Source organism: Aulonocara sp. 'chitande type north' Nkhata Bay, linkage group LG1 (assembly GCF_057382095.1).
Source record: "Aulonocara sp. 'chitande type north' Nkhata Bay isolate Kocher_YH1m ecotype deep benthic linkage group LG1, A_spYH_male_GT1.1, whole genome shotgun sequence".
NCBI lineage: Eukaryota > Metazoa > Chordata > Actinopteri > Cichliformes > Cichlidae > Aulonocara > Aulonocara sp. 'chitande type north' Nkhata Bay.
In genome coordinates, this window is record NC_141344.1 from 22,593,910 (window position 1) to 22,616,862 (window position 22,953).

The window sequence follows — 22,953 nt, forward strand, 5'->3', positions numbered from 1 at the left end:
TGTTTTGATCCAGATATAAAAGGACTCAAACCTTCCAAAAAAAAGTTAAACTTTTGTCAGTTAACAGAATATTTTGCTACTTCCTTAAAGTCTTGTGGATAATCATCTCGTCTCCTGGTAAGTGTGAGACGAGCCTTTGCGTTCTTTTTGATCAGCAGTGGTTTTATCCTTGGAATTCTCCTATACATATATTTCTTATTGTTGAATTATGAACTTAGATTTTAACTTAGGCAAGTGAGGCCTGCAGTTCTTTAGAAGTTGTTCTGGTTCTTTTGTGACCTCCTGGATGAGCCTCTTGGATCAATTTTGGTCACCTGGCCCATCCTGGGAAAGTTCACCGCTGTTGAAGTTTTCCTTATTTGTGGATAACGGCACTCACTGTATTTGCTGGAGTCCCAAAGCCTTAGAAATGGCTTTCCAGGCTGATGGATGTCAGTCTTCTCAGCAGTTTCTTTAGATCATGGTGTGAAGTGTTCCTTTTTGAGATCATTTAGCCTTTTTCAATTTGACAGACATCTTCTAGTCAGCAAATGTTTCTGACCAAACAGGTGGTCTGCCTGTGGCTGGTAAAATTGAACTCAGATTACCCCCCCCCCCCCCCAAACCGCCCCAAGAAAACCTGTGGTTAATACAAGCGGATTCATAATTCAACAAAGGGGGACAACTTTTTAGGTAGGTTTGGATAACTTTTTCCCTTTAATAAATTACATCATTATTTAAAAAGTTCATTATCTTTGTTTTATGGTCTGAAACACTGAAGTATGACAAGTATGCTAAGAAATTAGGACGGGGGTAAACACTTGCTTTTATTATAATCACCTGTACAAACAAGATGAACAAGTCATTTCTAAGAAGTGAAAGATGTTGGGAGAATATTTAATTCCTATTATTTGCTGTATTTGCACTGGTTTGATTTCATTTTTTTATGTGAGAACCTCTCACTTGCCTAGGATCTATGTAGGTTTCTCTCTGCTCTCTGTTTGACCATGCGTGTTTTTGTAAGCACTTTCTCCTCAACATACAAATGGAGCTGCAGTCAAACAAGAGGTGAAACAAAAGATCAATTTTAGCAAGTGAGACATACTCATCTAAATCATACGCATCATTTTTCTTGCATATATTTGGGGAAATAGTATGTTGATAAGAATTGTTATCATTTTATGGTATCTTAGATTCAAAGATGTTCTAATTTTACTCTTTTTAGAGGCTGGATCAGGTCGGGTATGGGAGTTGTTGGTAGCAGATGTCATATAAATCTTCCAGCAGTCAGTCTGGTGTCTTCTGTCTCTTCCTGACAGGAGTCCAGTTTCAAATGGAGGACTTAATCAACACACTCGATTAATAATGCAACATTTTGGCTGTGCCCATTGCTTAAATCCCTTCTGCGTTTCACAGCCCTCATTTCACACCTCCTTTTTCCCCTTTACCAGTGTCCTTAATTACGGTGCTTTCAGACCAGGTGTAGAGTTGCAGGCTGACACTGAAGTGAAGAGTCGGCAGCTTGTTTGAGCACAGCGGCACCGAAGAAGGATCGAAGATAAAATCCTAAGGAGGTTTAATACTTCTTCAGCAGAGACAGGCATTATAGTGTTAGCAGTTATGAAGATTGTTCTCTGGCCTGTTCTCTCAGCAAAGCTAAAAACTTTCTCTACAACAAAAAGGATTTAACAAAAACTTTTCTGAGGGGGTTTCCTGCTTACATTTCAGGACATTTACAATGTGGTCAGCACCAGCTATTTGCATTGTGTGCATCTTATTTGGTGAGTACAAAATACAGTTTTTAGCCAGTCTTAATTTTAAAAAATAAAGTAAAATGTTCCTCTAATGTAGTATTACATGATAAATAAAACACAAATTGAATTAAAAATAATCTGTTAATTTAGCATTATTAGCTAATAGAAAGTCTTGACTTTTCCATCGCAAGTATCATATATCGTGTGAATAGTAAACTTGATTGTTGGTTCTCAATCATAAAAAAAAATCAATATTTGTTTCGTACTAAGCAACGCCGTCATTTTGTATGATATGGGCATGGATGTCACGGCTTTTAATGATTTTGTTGAGCCGTTCTTTTTCCAGGGTGGAATAATTGTACAGCATACATCTTTACAAAAAAAACCAAGTATTGGTTGCATAAGTTTGGATTCATTTTGGTTTTTCTCTTTTCCACACAAGGTCAGAAGGCTGCATACAGGTTCAAATACATACACTCACTTTTAATACGTGATGCTGAAGGCTCTATGGTGTCTTATAACTTGATAAGACCAAGGTGTATTAAGATCTCGTCACTGATCATGATTGAATTGAGGTGATAGTTTCTCTTTGCCAACATAAAAAGGATTTGTCTGATAGCACTCACTGGGGTGGCCAAAGTCCAAGGAGCCATTTCTAAACAACTGCAGATTCCACGATCATCAGTTGAAATAACTGTACATAAAAAGTTCTTAAGGTGTGTCTCCGCTTTGCAAAAATCTGAAAGAAGACCTGAACTGTCACCTTCAGATGAGAAAAAAATAGTTAGGATGTTCAGGAACCACCACAGCTCAAGCCAGCCACGAACTGGAAACGGCCTAATGTCCATGACAAATACTGAGCTGTTTGGCCACAGTGACGAGAGGAATAAAAGTAAGGCTTTCAAACACAAACCTCTGACCTTAGCCCTGTTAAAAAATTGTGGACTATGCTAAAGCCAGGTTGGTGTCAGGAAACCAACCACTTTAAATGGACTCTTCCAATTCTGCCAAAAAGAGTGGTCAAATACACAGCCAGACTGATGCCACCAGCTTGTTCATGCCTGCCAAAAACATCTGGTCAAGGTGAAATTTGTTAAAGAACATTCAACCAAATATTAGTGGGGCTGTATGTATACATTTGAGCCTATATATGTATGCATTGTGTAATTTTAACCCTGTGTGACTTTGGGAAAATTCCAAATAACTTCAAGCTTGTGCACCAAACTCGTTTCTTCAAGTCACTAAAGATGTATGCTGTACAGCCATTCCACCCTGAAAAAAACAGTTCAAATAAACGATTTAAAGCCCCCAAAGTACCATGACATTCATGCCAGTGAACGTTTGACAACAGTTGTAACTTTTTTGTTGTTGTTGTTTTTTGTTTTAAATTGTCTATTTTGGTACCTAACCTTCTGTTTCTTTTTAGCCTTTTGTGTACAGCGCTTTGTGATTGGCTGTCTATGAAAAGCGCTTAACAAATAAACTTTACTTACTTACTAAAAGAGGCTTCAGACTTCAGTTAGAGTAAGAGCTTGCTGAATACATAGTATAAAAATAACACAATGACCCTCTTTCTTTCTGTCTTTCTTTCTGTTTAGCATCAACAGGAATCATATGTGATGTCGAGCAAACGAGTTTGCAACCCAAATTAATGCAAAGAACCACAAACCAGACTCCTGGTGAGGGCACCAAGTTAGAAGAAGATATCCAAAAAGTTATTGATCAAATCCACTCTCTATCTAATGGAGATACACGCAGCTTCAGCTCCTCTACCACCAGAGCCGGTTTTGACTTAAACACATATTATGGTGCCCTGATGAACTTGTACAATATTTTTCAGCCACTGCTGAGAGAAAACTTCTTAGATGATCTTCCCAAAATAACAATTTGCATTCTGTCCGGGAGACAGGACTGTGGACTGGAGGCAGAGCTGACAAAGACGGTGTCTCTGGAGTTAGCGAAACCACTGCTGACTTTTTTGACAACTCTGAGGTCGCAGACATGCTCTTCACTGACCACTGATGAAGAGTCAGGCAGCTTCTTCAGGACCTACCTCAGGATGGGGGATTCAGCAGCGTTAAGTGGTTTCCAAGAAACATTTATAAATATACTGTCGAGTCTCTCTCTCTCTAAAAACTTAATAAATGTGTTAGGTGGACTCATAGATGCAACAGTAACATACACCTTAAGGTTTGTGGCATTATTTATCCAAGTACCAATGGACTACACCAGAATAGCTTTACAGTTTGGAATAAAAGTCCCAGTTTTAGATGAAAAGGAGACCTGTCAACAAGGTAAAGCATTTAAAAAAATACTTCTATTGTTATATTATGTAATTTTTTTGTATTCCAGAAATTATTATTATGAATTCTTCTACAGTTTTATGCTAATTAGATTTCCTGTGTGTTCTCTAGGAGACCTCCAGCAGCTCATTATGTGGTGAGTCATTAGTAAAATTTGCATAAACTTCATCTTTAAGCTGCCCTGTGGAGCTTTTTAACTACATCAGCACCACAGGGCAATGCTTTTCCTTCTTTACAAAACAAGGTTGCTGATAAAGCAGGAAGAATTACTGCTGTGAGTCGTATATTAATCCTTTGAAAGTGCCGGCTGGACACATTATGTAAGTGTTTTATACCTCAGTTAAAATTGTCCACAAGATGGATGTAGACACTAAACTAGTAAAGCCGCACTAGATCTTTTTACCATGACTTTACCATACCAGTCAGGCACAACATTATGACCACTAACAGGTGGAACGAATAACACCAATGATTTTTTTATATTATATTTGATGTATAAAATGTACAATAATAATTAACTTCCTGTTTTGTTCAGGGGAATTAAGAACAATGTGAGCTGGTCTTTGAGTACATCACTGATCGATATCCTCCTGGACATCTTCCTCCCTGAAGATCAGTCAGCATTTATGCATCCAGGACCTGAATGCCAGACTCCTCCCAGTGCTCCCTCCCAACGCAGCATTTCATATGCTGAAAACAGCACTATGAATTATTACGACACCCTGTGTGATAGCTACAATCTGGCCACCATCAACGACACAATGTGTGCTGAGATCCTCTCAAATTCAGGAGTAGAGTCTTCCACGCATGTGGTCACGTTTTGCGAGGCTCTAAGCTCCCTCAGCTCCAACCAAATGAAGAATGTGTGGAGCAACATGTGTTATGTTATTCAAACACTGGCTTCTCCACTTGTTAGCAGGTCATCTGACTGCAGTTTTGACAACGCAAGGCCGGCCCCTGCCGCCACCCCTCTCACTAAACCTCGTCGAGTTGCCAGGGAAGCCTCCAACCTCAGACAACTTGCGTGCAACTATAACGACTGGTTGCAAAATAATGTGGACCCTGTCCTTGTGTCACTGTGCAGTGACAATGAACGTGTGGAGTTTGTGAAGCAGGTCTGTAGCGATGCTGTATTGATGCGGAAGCTGCTATCTGAAAAGATGAACAGCTGGTTGTACGGATACTGCGCTAACTCCTCTGCAGACTACATGGTCAGTGAGTTCTGCCAGTATGGCCAGTGGCTTAACAAGTTCACAAACATGGTGGATACCTCCCTGCTGGCGTTCTGCATGAGCCTCGACAGTGTCAGACTGACCAACCTCATCTGTGAGAACACTAGCTTCTTTATGTTTGTAATGTCTAACCCTGAACATTTTCAGTTCATGCCTAACTGCACAAACGTACCTCCTCCACTGCCAATCCCTGGCTTGGATACGCAGTTAGATTTTTGTCACTACTCTGAGTGGCATGAGGTGGAAATTACCAATGATCTTTTGACAATGTGCATCCTCTTCGACCAGAGCGGTTTCACTAAAAAGGTTTGCTCTAATGCAACATTTTTGGATAACCTTCTTCTTAGCACACAAAATACCTGGCTTGAGGAACACTGCCGCACCTCTCTTAGCTTTCCACACCCCGAGCCTACAGAGGCCTTCAACATTGGAATGTGGTGTGACTACAATACGTGGGGAGAACGACAGGTGGACGATTCTGTGATCGGACTTTGTTGGCAGAATGATCAGAGTGCTTTTCAGAAGAGTGTCTGCTGCAAGCAGTCTGTGTTGGAAAAGCTGCTGCAAAATCCTCTGAACAAATGGCTTACATCAGTCTGCACAGACATGGAGGAAATAACCGTACCACCTCAGGTGGGTGTTTTACCTGGCAAGAATGAACATATAAAATCTAATTAACAAGCACAAAAAAGAAAGAACTGTTATTTTAAACCTTATGTAGTAAAATAAGCCTGCATGAGTCTCTTATAAACAAAATCATCCCATTATATCCCAAAGTCTGAACATTTCTGTTCTGAAATCTGAACCTATATATTCTTATCCACTAGTGCATTTTGTATCTTTACAGAAAAAAAAAATAAACTAAAGATAACAGCATTAATTGCATATACAACAGTAAAGCCATTTTCTAACTGTTGACTTTTTATTCTCATGTTGTGTTCACCATAAATGGTCCTGTAGGTGTGCAAGTACTCTGACTGGACGCATCCCATCATTGTGGACATGACTGAGGTGGCTCTCTGTGCTGAGATGGACCAACTTAACTTTACCTCCAGAGTCTGTGCCAATAATACAGTCCTACAAAACCTGTTGGCCAATCAGGACAACACCTGGCTAATACAGCACTGTGCCAACTACTCAAAAGACCCAGGGACATCTCCTAATAAAAGTGTGGAAGGCGTGACTAAACAGTGTCAATACTCCAGCTGGATCACATCTCCACCAGATGCTGCACTCCTGGCTCTATGCTGGGAGAATGATCAGACCAATTTTTTCTTATCCATTTGCCCTAATGACGGTCTTCTCCTGTTTCTGTCCCGTGAGCCGTGGAGCCAGTGGGTGAACAGGATGTGTACCACCTACACCACCTATACCAATGCCACCACCACCAACAACAATAGCAACAACAACACTAGCACCACTACGGACCCTAATTTTTGCCTAGCAAGAAATCTGGTGAAGGAGTTCAACTGGAGCTGCCCTACCATCTTCGCTTCAGCCTGTCAGCCGTGTGCCACTCAGAATATGGTCCTGCAGACAGTAGTGCGCTGTTGGGTGGACAGTGTGCGGTCCAAGATGGTGGATCTGCTGACTCCACCTGTGGCTAGAGCATTGGAGCAAGCAGTCAGCACCACTGTGGTTGTCCTGTTATCCCTGGAGGAGGTTCAGATCACCCAGTGGCATGTCACTGAGACAATACGACCAAGTGTGCTAAAATCTGTGATCAACTATTTCAAGTTGGAGGACAACTCTGACAACAAGAGAGTCTTGCTACAGTGTTTTGGGGTAAGTGGTTCTTTCATGCACTCGTGTGGATTATGAGTAGTGTAGTAGTAGATACTCAGTAGTGGAACAAGTAGACAGACCAAAGGTTTAGAAATGCTCAAAAAACCTTCTTTGCATTTTGCTCATGTTAATGTATTACAGTTGGTGATATATACGATTTTTCTGTTTTTTGTGAAGCTGGTAAAAGCAGCTCCACAAGAACAAGAACTACTGTGTATTACCTCCACAAATGTTGTACTGACAACATGTGGGCCTTTGGACCTTTGACGTCTTCTTTGAGGTCAAATAAGGTCACCTTTAAAAATATACTTAAAACGTTGGTGTGTTGGTGGTTCTTGGTGTCTGGGGCTGGGTGCTCATGTATGTACTGGCTCACTCCTGGTGGCTGATTGGCGGGGCCTGGTGCCTGTGGCCCAGCTGGGCCCCTTCCGGGGGTGGGGTGCCCTCAGGCCTCTGGGCCTGAGGCTTGGTCCTCTCTGGCACAGCTGGCTGCTGCGGGCACGTCACTGCAACCCCCTCTGGCCTCTGCTCCGTGGCTGCTGGGTGACCTCTCGTTTGGGGCTCTACTCAGCTCTTCCCAGGAGGGTGGCACGGTTGCCCCTGTGGTGGTCCTCCTTGGGTCCTCGTACTCTGGGGCCTCTGGATGTCTGGGGCCTGGATCTCCTCCATACCTGCTTCATGCCCTAGGGGACGGGGCTATGGCTCCCCACACTCCCTAGCAGATCGTCACATGGAGAAACCTTTGGAATACAAGCATGCTGATCCACACAGGTGTACACACGGATGTTCACAGACACAAACGACACCTTTCTTGGCTGATACCTCAAAGCACATTGTGCGCTGTCGATCTTGTGTACTGCACAATAACATGTAATATTTAGTATCTACTGTTATCTAACAGTAACAATGATCCCAAACACATAAAAACACACTTTGATAGAAAAAAATCCCTATAAAAAAAACCTCATAAAAAATGAGGTGTGGCAAAGCCCAGTGCTAATCCTGTACTATGTTGATTTCTGCAACTATTTTTATTGTCATATTATTGAATTGTCATTATTACATTGATCTGTTATCTATGTAGAGTTTTTGGTGGTTTGAGATAATTTGCTGTGCTCTGTTTTGCTTCGAGGCTCAGCGAGAGTCTGTTAGTCAATGAGAGCTGATCGAGTATATTTTAGCACCTTTCTCAGAAATTTACTCTGCAGGTTAATCAGAGCGTAGTGTGAGTAGAGATTCACCTCATCTTTTATTCAGAAAGACTCAATCTGTTTCTGTGTAGTTCCGTTCATTGGCTTTATCATTCATCTAATTATTCATCATATCACTTACCATTAGCGTCATTTGACCTTCAGTGTACAGCCGGCCTACAGCTGGTGTCCAGTTACACTTCTGTCACTGATATCCAGATGATGAGTCTCTTCCTCTGGGTGTTAATCTCTCCTGGCTCACAACTGATTTGACACTTACAATAATGTGTCAAAGGGGACAATTGTATTATATGTGTCTGATGCTCCTTCTATAAGGTGCTATTATAACTGCATATTTCCCTTCTGTAGACGGTGCTAAGCAGACTGCTGCAGACGGGAAGAAACCTGCAGAACACTGACGAAATGCTTCTCATTAAGGTAAGATATGTTGTATAATAATACTAATGCGAATTGCCACAATATCCAGTATGTGTTTATTGCTCGCATTCTTTCCACATGTGCAGGCGTACTTCAATTTATCGCCGAGCAGCCTGAGGCCAGTGCTCAAAGAAGCTCACAATCATACCATCAGACTCATCCTTCAGTACTACGCCAGTGTCAAAGACACACTGCAGGTGAATAAGACCACCACCACCACATCCGCCTTTTAATTTCCCTTCCCAGAAGTCTTAGTTGTCAGTTCATCTGTTGTATCTCTTTGAGGCACAGTTTTCTCGCTGACATTGTTTTCTTCCGTTTGCTAGTTGCCCAATGAGTACCTGTCCACCATGGTGTCAGAGATACTGCAGACTCACCTGGTAAAAGATGTTACTCTTTTCCCTGAGCTCGCTCCAATGCTGACTAAAGCCAGCCCAGCTGACATCCAAGCTTTGCCTCCCTGGCAGAACAGCATCAATGTGTAAGTGATGGAGCTTCTTTACTAATGAGCCCACTACTCATGCATCTAAGCATTATTATTTTCGGAACTTACCACATGTCCCGTGTGAGGGATTAAAACGGTGTCTCTGGTTCCTGAAAGGCTAACATTTTTCATTTTGTTCTTGTGATTATCTTGGAAGTAGGACATATTTTGCTGCACATAATTTTAAACCAAAACTATGAGTTTTGACTCTAACTGTGGCTATGTTGAACCCTTACAATAGTATGTCCACAGACGGCCATTTTATCAGGTACAAATTTGCAGGTCTTGATTGGACCTCCTTTAGAACGACACCATAGATTCAACAATGTGCTGGAAACCTCCCGCAGAGATTTTAGTCCTTATTAATATGATAATGTCACATAGTTCCTGCAGATTACATTGGCTGCAGATTATGTTTGGCTGCACATCCATGATGTGACTCTCCTGTTTTACCACACATGAAAGGCGTTTTACTGGATTGCGGCCAAAGTGTGCTGACAAAATGTTCCTCGCACCATTACACCACCACCACCATGGTGACCTTACCATCTCAGCAGAACTTAAGACTTATCAGTCCTATCTTCTATTGTCTAATTTTGGAGAGCCCATGTAAATTGCGGCCTCAGTTTCCTGTTTGTAGGCAACTTTAGAGGGACTCCTTTGCTGCTATGCTTCATTTAGAGTCACATAAATCGTCTTTTTCCCTCCTTCTAATGCTGGGTTTGAACTTCAGCTGGTCATTCTGACCAGGCTTACATGCCTAAATGTGCTGAGCTGTCCATTTACATGAAGAAGCAGCTGAACATGTGAGGCTATTAAAGTGGCTCCTGAGTCAATAATAAAAAAAAAGAAAGATAGCATAATAGGTGTGAAATTTAAAAGCATCCATTCTCATTTTCAGGTTAGGATGAGGTGCTTTTACTCAAAGAGATGGAAAATGGGTCATGCTTTGTATCATTTTACTTTGCTCATTGCTGAACATTCACTGAGATTCATTTCAATATATTTTTCTTCCCTGAGAAAATGCCTCTGGGATCTGAATGAAGTCAGAAGTGAAATGATGCGTTGCCATGCAGAGTCCAGAGCATCCATTATACATTGTAAATAATGTAATGCAAGCTGGTTCTCAGAGTTATCTTAATCCAGATAACGCTTGTTTTCTTTGTTGCAGTTGTTTTCCAGTTTCTCACTTTGGAAAATCATTTTCTTGCTGTAAGAAATTTGCATCTTAAATATGTACCTGTTGGCCATGGATATTTAACCTAATATATAATAATGAGACTGGAAAAAAAGGGGAAATGGTTTTAGAATGAATTTAATCATTAGGCTGCTATTATACTTTGATTTTTATATGACTTAAACTTAAGAGATTTGAAGTCTTTGATAGACTGTTAATGAGCTTTAGGCTTGTTCAGGCCTTTTTGTACCTTTGTAAGAATTTTAATATTTATTCTAAGTCAAGCTAAATTTAATGATGCCTGCCAGTACTATACTATATGCAGTAATTCAAAGAAGGTCACATATAAATAAGTTTATTATTATTATTTTTTAACTTTTCAGCAGAAAGTTCAAACAAACCATATTATTTTAATGTTTTTGCTCCAGTCGGGACAAAATTAATGAAATCTTAAAGAGCATGACCCCGGACCAGCAGCAGGCCTTTGGATTGTGGTACAGCAAAGCATTGTCCCCCTCCAGCATCACCAGAGGTCAACAGTCGCTCATCAAGGACACAGGAAACCTGATCGCCTACCTGCCCTTCCAGAACTTCCAACACCTCTCAGCTGCTCAGGTAACGGCCCTCTGAGCTCTGACACCTGGCAGGGAAACTTGAGAAGCAAGCAGCTAGTTGGATCGGCCCCAGGGCAGAACACAGCCACTTGTCACACGCTGGTCAAAAGAAAGCACAGACTCATCTGTCTCTGTCACTACTGTGGGTTTTATTCTAGGGGCCAGTGTTCAATAAGTAATATTGGGAAAACATGAATTAGGAATGAGCATGGCTACTGATATTTCAATACTGAAGTAAGAAAAAATAAAAGGAACTGTTTAAAACTTTACAAAACAAAATGAGAAACCCCCCCACAAATTGACATTTTACACTTTATGTTTTGTGTGACTTTCTTAAAAGTTTTGAGTTTGTTAACTTTTTAGCATTAGATGTGCACAAATGTGTTATGCTATAGAGGCAAGGAAGTAAAGAAACATATACCTTTCCAAAGGTTTTACTATAATTTACCTTGGATGGTTTGCACTGCTAATAAACACAACATATAAACAAATATTACCTTCCATTTAGTCTGAATTAAAAAAGCATGGGCAAAGGGGAAACATACATGTTTGTCTTTCAGCTAATCCTTGTTTAAAGTGCACAGCATGCAGTCTTTTTATCCTCAAATTTTACACTGTACTGTTTTTTTCTTTCCTTGTCACTATATTGCAAAATGTATTGGCCCATTTTTAATACTTAATTGTGATATGTCACTTTTGTAATGCTTTCATCGGCAGCTGCTTGATGGGCTGGATGTGTTGCAGAGAAACACCCTCACTCCACTAAAGCAGGAATTTGTAGCACGCAACCTCATCAGCACCTACAGGAACCTAACAGCTCAGGACTTTTCCAGGTTTGGAATGACTATAGGAAGGCATTTCCAACATTTTCCATCCATGTTTTCTTTTTGTAATCATAGATAAAACCTGACAGAACACAATGTGTTGATGCATGCTTAATAATCCAGGAATAGAAATAAATCCCCCAAAAGTTTCAGCTGTATGCAGCATTTTCAGCAAGGGAAACATTTCTTTATCTCATCCAAGTGAAATCGCTGAAGAAGTTCTGGGACAACAGTAATTAGTTTTGATGTAATGTTGCTGGATGGTCTTTTTTTAGGTGCATTTGAACCTTTTATTTTATTAATATAACTTAATAGTTTGTCATATATACAATCTACTTGCTTGACTTCCAATCCTCATAACTAAATTTGCTTTATTTAAAAAAAGTATCACCTACACACAATATTAAAATTTCAAGGTTTGTTGTAAAGTTTTTTTTTTTAATTATTTGACAGCATGTGTACTGATTAGTTAGAAATGCCTTGATTTCTTTAGGTTATAGAAACCTTTAAAAATGACACAAAAACCTTTAAAATAATCAATCAAACCAATTAAAAAACTAAGATCTTTCTTTCTTTCTTAAAATTAAATACATGTAATATTTTGGCAGGTGTTTCCTGTGAGTGTGTTGTTGAAACATTGCTTTGTGATTTCAGGCTGGGTAGTATCGCATGCCTGGCAGACCCAGATGATCTCTATGTTTATAAAGGCACCGAGGCTTTCAGTGTGATCCGCGAGAGTATTATGAGCTGCACACGTAAAGGACTCCGTTTGCCAAGTGACCTGGTAGGAACAGAACTCATGTGCAGTTCCTTCACTGTTTTTTTAAATGTATACTTTCATGTAATAATTGCTCTTTTTGTTTGTCTTAACTTTGTTGGCAGGTTTTCAATATTTTACTGAACACCACCGAGCTGCAGGTCCCGTCTGCAGTCCCTGCTGAGCGCCTGGCAGAGATCGCGCTCCTCCTGCCCTCACTGGGCGTGACTTTCCTGCAGGGTCTCTCCACGTCTCAGCTGCTTTCTGTCCTCCCCACCCTGAACTCTATTCCATTCAGTCCTGCACAGGTAGAGGAGTAAATTAAACCTGAAATCTATACCAGAAGCTGGCAACCACAGTCATCATCTGTAATTGGTGTAATTTCCTTTCTTACTAGCAAATTGACTCTTTTCTTTCCAAGGCCCGGTTTCAGTGAGTGTACAATCATGTGTTGGCAGTAGATGGTTGGATTGCGTAGCAGCTGGTGGGAGTTTTATATCTTAGGAACAGCTGACAGCCTGGCAGCCTGTCTCAGCACTGGTGACAGGCCTCATGAAGAACAGACCTAAGCTTTACTTCATCCTCTGCTCTCATCTGAACTGAGGCCTTTTGCGTTTTCCTCAGCCTCACAGCTGTTGGTTTCATATGTCTTTAAGGAGTCTTGCAGAGAAGTAACATCTTCAAAGCTACACATAGTTTGTGCCATTTCGACCGAAACGGTTGTGTGAACAAGTGTTACTAAACCCCACAAGACTTTCATATTTTAGGAAACGGTGAATTTAACCAACACGTTGACGAGGTGTTTGAATGATTACTTGTTTTGTTTTTAATGTTTCAGGCAGCTGTAATAGTAGACAAGCTGTCTTCAGTCAATGGAGTAAGTTTTGGAAACTCATCACAGTGAAGTGAGTTCAGTTATTGTCTCTGTATTTTTGGGCCTTACACTTACATCATCATCATCTCTCTCCCGGCTGCCCAGTTTATCCCAGACCGGCTGGGGGAGCTCGGCTCTCTCATTGTAGGAGTGAAGACAGAGACCTTGCTGATGCTTACATCTGATAAACTGCTCTCAACCCTTGTTGCTATTTCGCAGCACACACAAGGTCTCTGTCTGCTTGACAGAAAAGGCCTCCTCCTCCCTCCACAAGCCAATGCTATAGCCACCAAACTATGGGTAAAACACACACACACACACACACACACACACACACACACACACACTAAATGCCACAGTTTAATTTGAAGAAATGCATTGTATTTGTTTTTGTTATAGCCATGTAATTAACTCTTTTCTGTCTCCTCCTTTAGTTCAAACAGGGATCTTTGGGCTCAAATCAAGGGGTTCAAAATGTGGGTTTACATGAGGGTGATGGACAGCTTGACAGATGAGGTCTGGAAACTGTGATGTTTGCAGATTACATTGTGATCTATCGTGAGAGTAGGGAGCAGGAGGAAGAGAGTCTGGAGAGGTATCCACTGGAGAAAAGAGGAACGAAAGTTAGTAAGACAGAATACATGTGTAAAAGCAAAGCTGCGTGAAGGTGAAGGTAGATGAGTTTAAATACCTGGACAGTGCACAAGCGAGGTGAGTGCAGCCAGGGTGGAGCTGGTGGAGATAAGTATTGAGGGGTTATTTGTGACAGAAGGAAGCAGCAAGCGTGAAAGGGAAGGTTTACAAGATGGCAGTGAGAACTGCTGATGTACGGTTTGTCTATAGCTGTACTAATAAATAAAAACACAGGAGGCTGAGATAAAGATGGCAGAGTTGAAGATGCTTAGATCTTCATTGGTAGTGACCAGAATGGACAAGATTAGAAATAAGTACATATGAGGGACAGCTCAGGTTAAGCATGTTGGACAAAAAGTTAGAGAGGCAAGGCTGAGATGGTTTGGACACGTGCAGAGGAGGGAAAGTGGATATACTGGCCAAAAGATGTCAGGCAGGAGGAAAAAGGGAAGAACACAGAGAAGATTCATGGTAGTGGAGGGAGACGTGGAGAACGCTGGTGTGACAGAGGAGAATGCTAGGGATGGGGTGAGATGGAGGCAGTGGCACCTCCTAAAGAGAGCATCTGAAAGAAGAAGAATGCATCTGTGTCGAGCACCTGCTGCAACGCTTTGTGTTATCTTTATTGTGTTTAGGGCTTCCCAGAGGTGGTCACCTGGTTGAACGATGTAGCTCCTTTGCTCGGCTGCACACCACTAATCAGTGTTCTTCCAAGGAAACGTCTACTTGTGAACAGCCTCTCCAATACATCTACAAAACCCTGGAACACGCAGCAGGTATCACAACAGCGCACATCTGTGACATTAGCGCCTGCTTTGCATTACCGCAGAGTGGTAAACAGCTCGGCTTGAATAAATATAAAAGAAAGTTTATGAGTGAAACATTATTAGGAATTCAAAACGGGGAAAGGAAGAGGAAGAAAAGGGTAGGAAGTTTACATCTTTATGCGCTGTACCAACACTTCCGGTATATGAATACGTAAAAGCTTCTCACAGTGAAGCAGGGAGTTCTCTGTTGTGTTTTGATCTCTTCATGCTTCCTCTTATTGGATATGCTTCCTCTCTGTTGTGAGGTGTGCATGACGCTATCTCGATTAGCTGCTAAATTATTAAGTGAAGAATGGCATCATCAGCGACACTGTGAATGGATCAGCCTCTGAATGCAACCGATCATGCAAACCTGCACGCTACCACTACAACGCCAACACTTTTCCACTTTCTTCCCCAGGCTAGAGGAATTTTCAGAGAGGTTCTTGATACTAATCCAAATCTGATCAAACAACATTTCTTGTAAGTACACTTAATCTGACAGACAGATGAACATGCAATCATAGCAATTATTTTCTTGTCTGTTTTCAAAATATATGAACCCCTTTGATGGTTGATGCTCTTATTTTCCAGCAATTTTGCAGCTTTATAAATTAACTATTGCGCATCTATTGACTCTAGGAGTCTGGGAACGCTGGGGCAGGGTGTGAGCTGTGCTGTCTTAAGAGATCGTTTTCAGGCAAATCGGTCACCTTCTTCAGCGAGAAGCATCCTGGCCTTGCTCAGGCAGCAGCCTGGTCTTCTTCACACCTCACTGGTAATTACACATCAATTAATTCCTGACATTTAAGATATTTACGTTAATTCAAGGATCATTAATGTGTGACTTCTATTATGTGTCTGTTGTTCTGGACAGAAAAACTGTATAATCGAGGTGCTCTATCAGTTTGAGTTCTTCTTTGAACTGCTTGAAGATCTTGGAGTTGAAATTGCACTTTCAATGCCGTAAGTCCAAAGCTGGCATTATAGTTACTGCAGAAAAACTTTAATATCCATAAGATTTGCATGCCTTTAGTGAAAAATGAGTATGTGTGCAATGCAGGAGACCCTTGTGTACTCTTTGCCCTGAAACAAAACTTTGGATTGTTTTGGTCTTGTGTGTTTGTGTCTTGCAGGGTGAGTGCCATAAAAAGGTTTTCCACAGATATGATGAACAGTCTCAGGAGGATGATTATAGCAGGACCGCATCACTTTCTCCTGCTGTCCCGAACAAAGCAGCTGCTGCTTGTTGATAAAATGGCGCAGAGGTTGGTAAGTAGAGCCTGATTTCCCAGTGGCCCTTTTCTGAGGTTCAATGGAAAAGAAGCTACCAAAAGAAGACAAAAATGATAACAGTTATCTGGATTTATTCTTGTGTTTGTCTTAAAATATAATCTGAGCTTCTTCCAAGTTTTAGCTAAGACCAAAAACACCGTTAAAATTAGCAACTGTCAAACATTTACAAACAGCGGAAAAGTAAGGTGGAAGTTTAAATATTCATCCATCATCAGTTAGGAACATAAGAACTGCACAGTACTCGGTACTCACCACAAAAATGAGCACCTTGCTAAGATAACACACATCAAAAAAAGGCTCATCAGTGTTTCTTATAGGTTCATTTCAGTGTGGACGTCTGTGAGATCAAGTTCAGTAGATCAGATTAGTTTGGAGTCCACACCTCACCCCCATACAGATACTGTTGAAGGATCTCAAGAGTGTATGACACTTTTTAAAGTCTGATCTGCAGGTATCAGTTTGTTTAACGTTACTTCTGCCATAAAAGGTGCCAACAGTTATTAAATCCACTAGCATGTTGAATTTTGAATGTATGCAAGCAAAAAGGTTTTTATTAAAGAGTATACACTGCTTCTGAGTTTTTGTTAAATAAATAATGACATGGTGTAATATGTCATGTGTTGTGTAATCTCAGGTTGTAAGACATGGTTAAAAGCTAGTTAACTTTTAACCATGTCCTAATAAGTAAAACCTTAGAATTGCATTTTGCAGACTTGCAGAGTGTGTACTTTCTTTTTACCATGAGCATAGATGAAATGTTAGAATTGAGATAATCAGGATTTACCAAAGAGTTAATAAATAGTTTTTCTCTGCCAGCTTTTAGTTAGTACGCTTTTCTTGTTTCCCATGTCTCTTGAAATATCCTATTTTTTATTTATATATTTTTTTGTGCTTTATTTCCAGGGCATGTATACAGGCGTGTTCACGGAGGAGGAGTTCCGTTTGCTTGACATCATGGCACCGTTTGTGGTAGATGAGGTTTTTATTCAGGTGGACCGCAGGTTCTTCATTCAAAATCTGGATTTCCTCCATGGGCTCTGCTACAGCAGCACCAAGATGGAAATCGTGGCTCGTATTCTCCAAGAGCCTGCTGCCTTTGGGTAACATTACCACAAACCGAACTGTCTGCTGAAAGGAGATACAGTGTTATTCAACATTTATTCAACAAGTGATTCTCAGGAAAACAGCAAGACTGAGCAGCTGTGTGAGCTGTAAAATGAATAAATAAATAAATAAAATTAACATAAAGATCTGAAATGATAACATGTTACATAGAAAGGTTAAATTGGTCCTTAGGTTAAATGAGAAATAATGACAAGAAACAGTATTTAAGAACCCTTTCTGTGGGCAGCTCCTCTTTAGGTCACAAGTTTAGAAACACATATATGCTAATCCACATTTTGTCTTTTGGCCCGCTTGTTTCCTATCAGTCCCAACCAGCCGCAGCAGATGGCTTCCCCTTTCCTGAGCCTGGTTCTGCCGGAAGTTTCTTCCTGTTAAAAGGGAGTTTTTCCTTCCCACTGTCACCTCACTTCTTAAGGAGTCCTCTGATTGTCAGAGTTTTCTCTGTGTTATTTTCCTTATAATTGATCTTACAATACAAAACACCTTGAATTGACTGTTTTCATTTGGTGTTATATAAACAAGAATACATTAAATTGAATTAATCACAAAAATAATTATAATATTTTGTGTGGCGACTGAGCTCAACTGCTGAAAACTGACATTAAGGTATATAATTAATTAATTTCTGGCATTTCTACAGCATCATTAGCAGTTGAGGTGTAGGATTAAGATGACTAAATATCTTTGCATTCCCTGTAAAGTCACTTACCCAGCCTACGCTAAGCTTCAGCTGAAAGCCCCCATGATGTTAAAGCACTGATAAATTTGATCATTTATTTATAGCTCAGTGATGATGAGCCGATTCCCTTCACTTATGTTGATATGCACTGCTCTTTTTATATAGATTTGTATTATTAACGTTGTATTAAATTGGATAACTAATATAATATTAATATTCCCAAACAATCTAACTGTAGTTTCATCACTCCACAGTTGGTCTGGGTGTTTTTTTTGGCATGTCAACCTTTGTTGTGATCATAAGTTTAGAGTTCACATCATTTTTCCAAGCTACATTGTTACAGTAGAAATTATATATTCATTGTGAAAAGGAAGAATGCAATGAGGTCTGTGTTAATCATTGAACTAGACTATTTGTTCATAAGTGTAAGTTAGATGTGACCATTTTAGGAATGAATTTTAAAAAACTGTAGTTCACTTACTTTTTCTTGCACTGTATTTATTATGTTTTTCCACGTCAACTGCATCACATATATACTAAATGGGTGAGAATTTCAAGAATGTGAATGTATCCATAGAATATTTAGTTCACAGAGGCATGAATTAATCAACAAAGTCCAACGCAGCAGTTTTTAGAAGTTGGCCTTGTAAGGATGTTTCTTTTACAGTTTTTATAGGTTTTAAAATGAAAATGAAGTTATATGAAATTTATTTTCTAAACTTTCCACTGATAGAGGCTTTGCACACAACCTGAGATAAAAGGAACAATGATAGCATGATCTTGTCTCCCCCTCATAGCCCAGTGGAGAACTGGGACCAGACAACACTCAGTCAGGTGGACCGCTTTCTCTTCTTCCTGCCTCAAGACAAACTGCAGCAGATTTCCCTGGTAAGTTTATTGCTGCACTTCTTTCAGTATTTAATACTTAATATCTGAACCCAGAGCCTGAATAGTTCCCCATATTATTATTACTTTTTTCAAAGTGCAACACATTCGCTGAGTGTCCAGAAGTCCACAGTGGAGCTTTGTGTCAGAACTTGATCCAATGACATGTTAAGTCAGAGCCTGTAAAGAAATCTCTCGGGTGTCACATCTCCAAAAGGTGTCAAGATCAGGTGATGAGGTTGCTGTCTTCCTGTAACCCATTCAAATGTGCGTGTTGCTGTCTGTGTCTGTGTGCCCGCAGGCATTGATGACTGTGGAGCGAATAGAGAAGCTGTTCATGAGCCACCATCAGTGGGAACGTGGGGACATCGGGATGCTGTGTTCAGATGAGACTGAGAGGAAGACCATTTTTGAAAGGCAGCAGTTTGTTCTGCAGTTTTTCCTGGGCTTCCTTAAACTAAATTCTCAGTCATGTAAGCCTTACTTTGGTTTCTCTTACAATAACCTTGTATGGTTTTCATCAAATTTGGTGGGATTAAGAATTTCTTCAGTGAATGTAGCATTCTCTGCTGCCTTTGAAGTGTCACAAGACATGACATGGACCCATGCAAGGGCTCTAGGCAGGAAGAGGTTCATATCAGTCTACAGAAAGCAGACTAGTTTAGTTAGCTTATGTTAGCATATACTCTTGAAAAAAGGTGAAACAGCCGGCGAAGATTTTTTAGTTCTGCAAAGAGCACTTTCAATTTTAATAACTTCAAGTAAAAAAAAGACATTTTAATTATGTGCAAAGGTGTTTCACGATCAACAGTCAAGTTGCCAAACAGTGAGGGGACATCCACTGTAAAATGTATGCGGCTAAAGAAGGAAAAACTGGATTGATTACAGTGAATGTTGCATTTTTTTGGAAATCAAGGTCCTGAAGTCTAGAGAAAGAGAAATTTAGAAATTTCAGTATCGTAAATCCTTCTTTCATTGAGCTGGCATTTCTAATTTTCATGGGCTAAAAGCCATAATTAATAATAATCAGTTTAACCAAAAAAAATAATCAAACAAACACTTTCTCAATAGTTCACTTCCCACATAATTAATATAGAATATATGAAAGTTAGCCTTGTTTAATTAAAGTAGGAAATTAGGAAAAAATCATCCACCTTTTCTTTCAACTTTTTATGCTATATAAAGTCTATATACTCTGTTATGCAGTCATATAGAGGGGAGGCGGGGGGGAGGATTATTGGTAGGCAAACAGCATATTGAATGAAAAATAGGCAGTGGGGTAGTTAATATAGCTTTGTGATGCTCTCTATTTAGTATGAATAACGTAGTTAAGTTAGTGAGTGAATTGGAAATACAGAATGATAATGTTTATTTTTTATTTATTATCCAATCACGTGACCAGGCTTGATGAAAAAAAACGTTTTATCGCCTCTAAGTAAAGACTGGAAAATGAACTGAAACAGTGGTCCAAAAAAAACAACAAGTTATTAACCCAACCATTGTTTTGGATGGAATTGTTATCCTTCTAAACATTGTTTGCATTATTGTCTTTTGGTACAGCTGAAAGCGTAATACATTTGTGCGTATGAATTTCTTTGCAAGTTGACTTTTGTAGCAGGAGAACTTGCTGATCTTCTAACAGTGAAAATTAGCTTCTTGAATTAAATTTTTCAGAAAGACTTTGGCTAATACTTTTCAGTAAACAAAAAAACTTGACAACTTCAAACTAAGCCATGGTTATATTACATTGCTGACACATTTTCATAGATAATCTCCTGATCATATGTTTGTGTGTGTTGCTGGCCAGTGACTCCAGTGGTTCCTACTTGTGAGATTCTGCATACAACAGCCCCCTCCGTTTGGCTCTCCAGCAGTTTGACTAGCATGCCTTCATCTGCCTTCTCCAACTGTCTGGAGCTGATGGGTCACGACCCGTTTCTTGCATCCTACCAACGCACTGAAGTGCTCAGGAAAGTCAAGCAGGTCAGACTGATTGTTAATCTGAATCAGTCCAACAAAAACCTCTTACATGTGTTTCATTTGATGATGGCCAAAGTTTACAGGTCTTAACACTGTGTTTCTGCTCTGTCTTTGCTCCGGGCCTCTCGGTATTAACGTGAATATATGAAGATATATGGCCCAGTCTCATCCTTCTCTCAGGCTGTGATTTCTCAGCTCGGTGTAATAGCGACACAGCTATCATTAGACGAGCTGAATGCCATTCGACTGACTGAGCGGAGAAGCATCGCCGCTCTGGGCACAGTCAGTGACTGGAATAGCAGACAGGTAAGTATTTTAGCCACTGCAGTTCAAATATTTACATGTTACATCAAAATTGCTTTGTGTTTTGGGCAGTTTTTATTTCGTCTGATAAGAATAATACCAGCTGTGGCATTATTGTGCTGTATTAGACTGGTTTATAACTTGTTGTCGTCCTAGCTGGCCACACTGTTTTCCACCGTGTTAAACTCCACCAAGCAGAATCCGAGCCAGCTTGACTCCAGCACTCTGGTGGCAATGGGATACATTGTGTGTGGCGCTAAAGCCACAGAGCTGAGGTCTTTCAATCCTATAGAGCTCAGGTGCGCACAATATCGGAAAATGCTTAAATGAAGCGTATTTTTTCAAGCCCAGCTTGACACTTGAATTTACTTTGTACTCTGTCTCCCTCCGATGGCTGCAGTAAGGCGGTTCTCAGGCTGGGTCGGCTGAGGCTGTCTTGCTCAGAGGAGCAGCTGCAAGCTCTTGTTGAACTGCTAACCCACAGCCTCGTTTTTGGACTCATGAGTTCCTGGGGCACCGATGTGTTCATTGAGATCGGAGTCCTGGCAGGTATTGTCTATTCATTGTCTTTTCCACATGAATTTTAGTTGTACTATGCATAGTCCTACATCTGCCTTAATGTGTGGTGAGAGATTTAAATCAAAGACATTTTGTTTTCCTCTATGCTTTGCTGTAAAAGCTTTTGATTCATTGTTTCTAGCACCCTTTGCTCTGTTTCACTGGAACACTTTGCTTGTTTTTCAGTGGGTATCCCAGACATGGCCATGTCAGCGCTGGTAAAAGAGCAAATTGAGGGAATCGCACCTTTGGCTATCTCAATGATGGCACCAAAAAAGTTTGCTGTGAGTCAAGATTTAATTAAACCAACCATATCTTGGGTGTTAAACATAAAGCACGGGGGCCAGAAATGAACCAACAAAGACTCCGATCCGGCCAACTGGATGGCTTTAGAAAATGTGAAGGAGGAAATACTATTTTTGACTTTTAAATGTGTTTTAATAACTTTTACAGCAATTCCTGCTAATGACAAACTCTCCCACAGCAATCTATACTACACCACAGTATATCATGTCAGAGATTAAACGGGTAGTAAACCTTCTTTTCACTGGCAGAAAGATTAGTTTCACTGGTCAGGGCCGATTATTGTAATATCAAGGTGAGCTAAACTACATATGTGTAAAAAGTACATAATTTTTTAGTAACATTTGTTTTTTTACAATAAAAAAAATGTATTCCTGTTTTTGCGTCCATCTTGACAAATCTTTATCATGTCTTTAATTTATCTTTATCTCTATCCCCCCGCTGTGTGTTTTGTTTTCAAAAGGTGGTATTCTCCCAGGAAAAGATCGCCATGTTCTCCTACGAGCAGGCTGTTGCAGTAACTGATAACCAGCGCTCTGTTCTGTCAGACCTCCAGAAAACAGCTCTAGCTATGGTGCTAACACCCTGGGACGATAAGCTTGTAGACTTCAGAGGTAAAACCTGAATCACTGCTGTCCACTGATAACCATTAAACTTGATTTGTCTTCTTTATGCATTAATCGCTTTACCTGATGAAAATATAATCGCCCTTATCAAAACTCTTACCAAAGTTTTATGCTAGTTTAGGTACATCTTGCTATTATCAGGTTGGATCCACTTTTGCCTTCAGAACTGCCTTACTTCTTAATTCCTCTGAGATTTTGCTCCATGTTGACATGATAGCATCATACAGTTGCTCCAGATCTGCAGACTGCACAATCTCTTGTTCCACCACATCCCAAAGGTGCTCAACAAGGCTGGACTGGGACAAAAAATCGGCCCGGGCAGGATAAAGATTGAAAATGTGACGTCAT

At 40.3% G+C, this 22,953-nt stretch overlaps 1 protein-coding gene across 1 annotated transcript; it reads left to right on the top strand.

Annotated features, from left to right (window-relative positions):
* The first annotated feature begins 1,717 nt into the window (after positions 1 to 1,717).
* On the top strand, positions 1,718 to 22,604 carry strc1 (stereocilin 1). Its single transcript, XM_086298952.1, has 28 exons — positions 1,718 to 1,760; positions 3,341 to 4,027; positions 4,148 to 4,172; positions 4,572 to 5,901; positions 6,229 to 7,053; positions 8,613 to 8,681; positions 8,768 to 8,878; positions 9,008 to 9,162; positions 10,771 to 10,957; positions 11,674 to 11,789; positions 12,435 to 12,564; positions 12,663 to 12,845; positions 13,376 to 13,418; positions 13,527 to 13,711; positions 14,680 to 14,820; positions 15,272 to 15,333; positions 15,493 to 15,628; positions 15,728 to 15,816; positions 15,987 to 16,122; positions 17,050 to 17,246; positions 18,748 to 18,838; positions 19,137 to 19,308; positions 20,643 to 20,818; positions 20,966 to 21,121; positions 21,275 to 21,417; positions 21,519 to 21,667; positions 21,863 to 21,960; positions 22,443 to 22,604. Exons 1-28 carry the CDS (start codon positions 1,718 to 1,720, stop codon positions 22,602 to 22,604), a joined length of 5,997 nt encoding a protein of 1,998 aa, XP_086155078.1.
* The last annotated feature ends 349 nt before the right edge of the window (positions 22,605 to 22,953 follow it).

Excerpts from the sequence above, each read along its gene's own strand:
- strc1 (XM_086298952.1), top strand. The coding sequence starts at position 1,718 with ATGTGGTCAGCACCAGCTATTTGCATTGTGTGCATCTTATTTG. Across the intron at positions 13,419-13,526 it reads GTCTTCAGTCAATGGAGTAA|ACCGGCTGGGGGAGCTCGGC; the intron begins GTTTTGGAAACT and ends AGTTTATCCCAG. Across the intron at positions 21,961-22,442 it reads TGGCACCAAAAAAGTTTGCT|GTGGTATTCTCCCAGGAAAA; the intron begins GTGAGTCAAGAT and ends TGTTTTCAAAAG.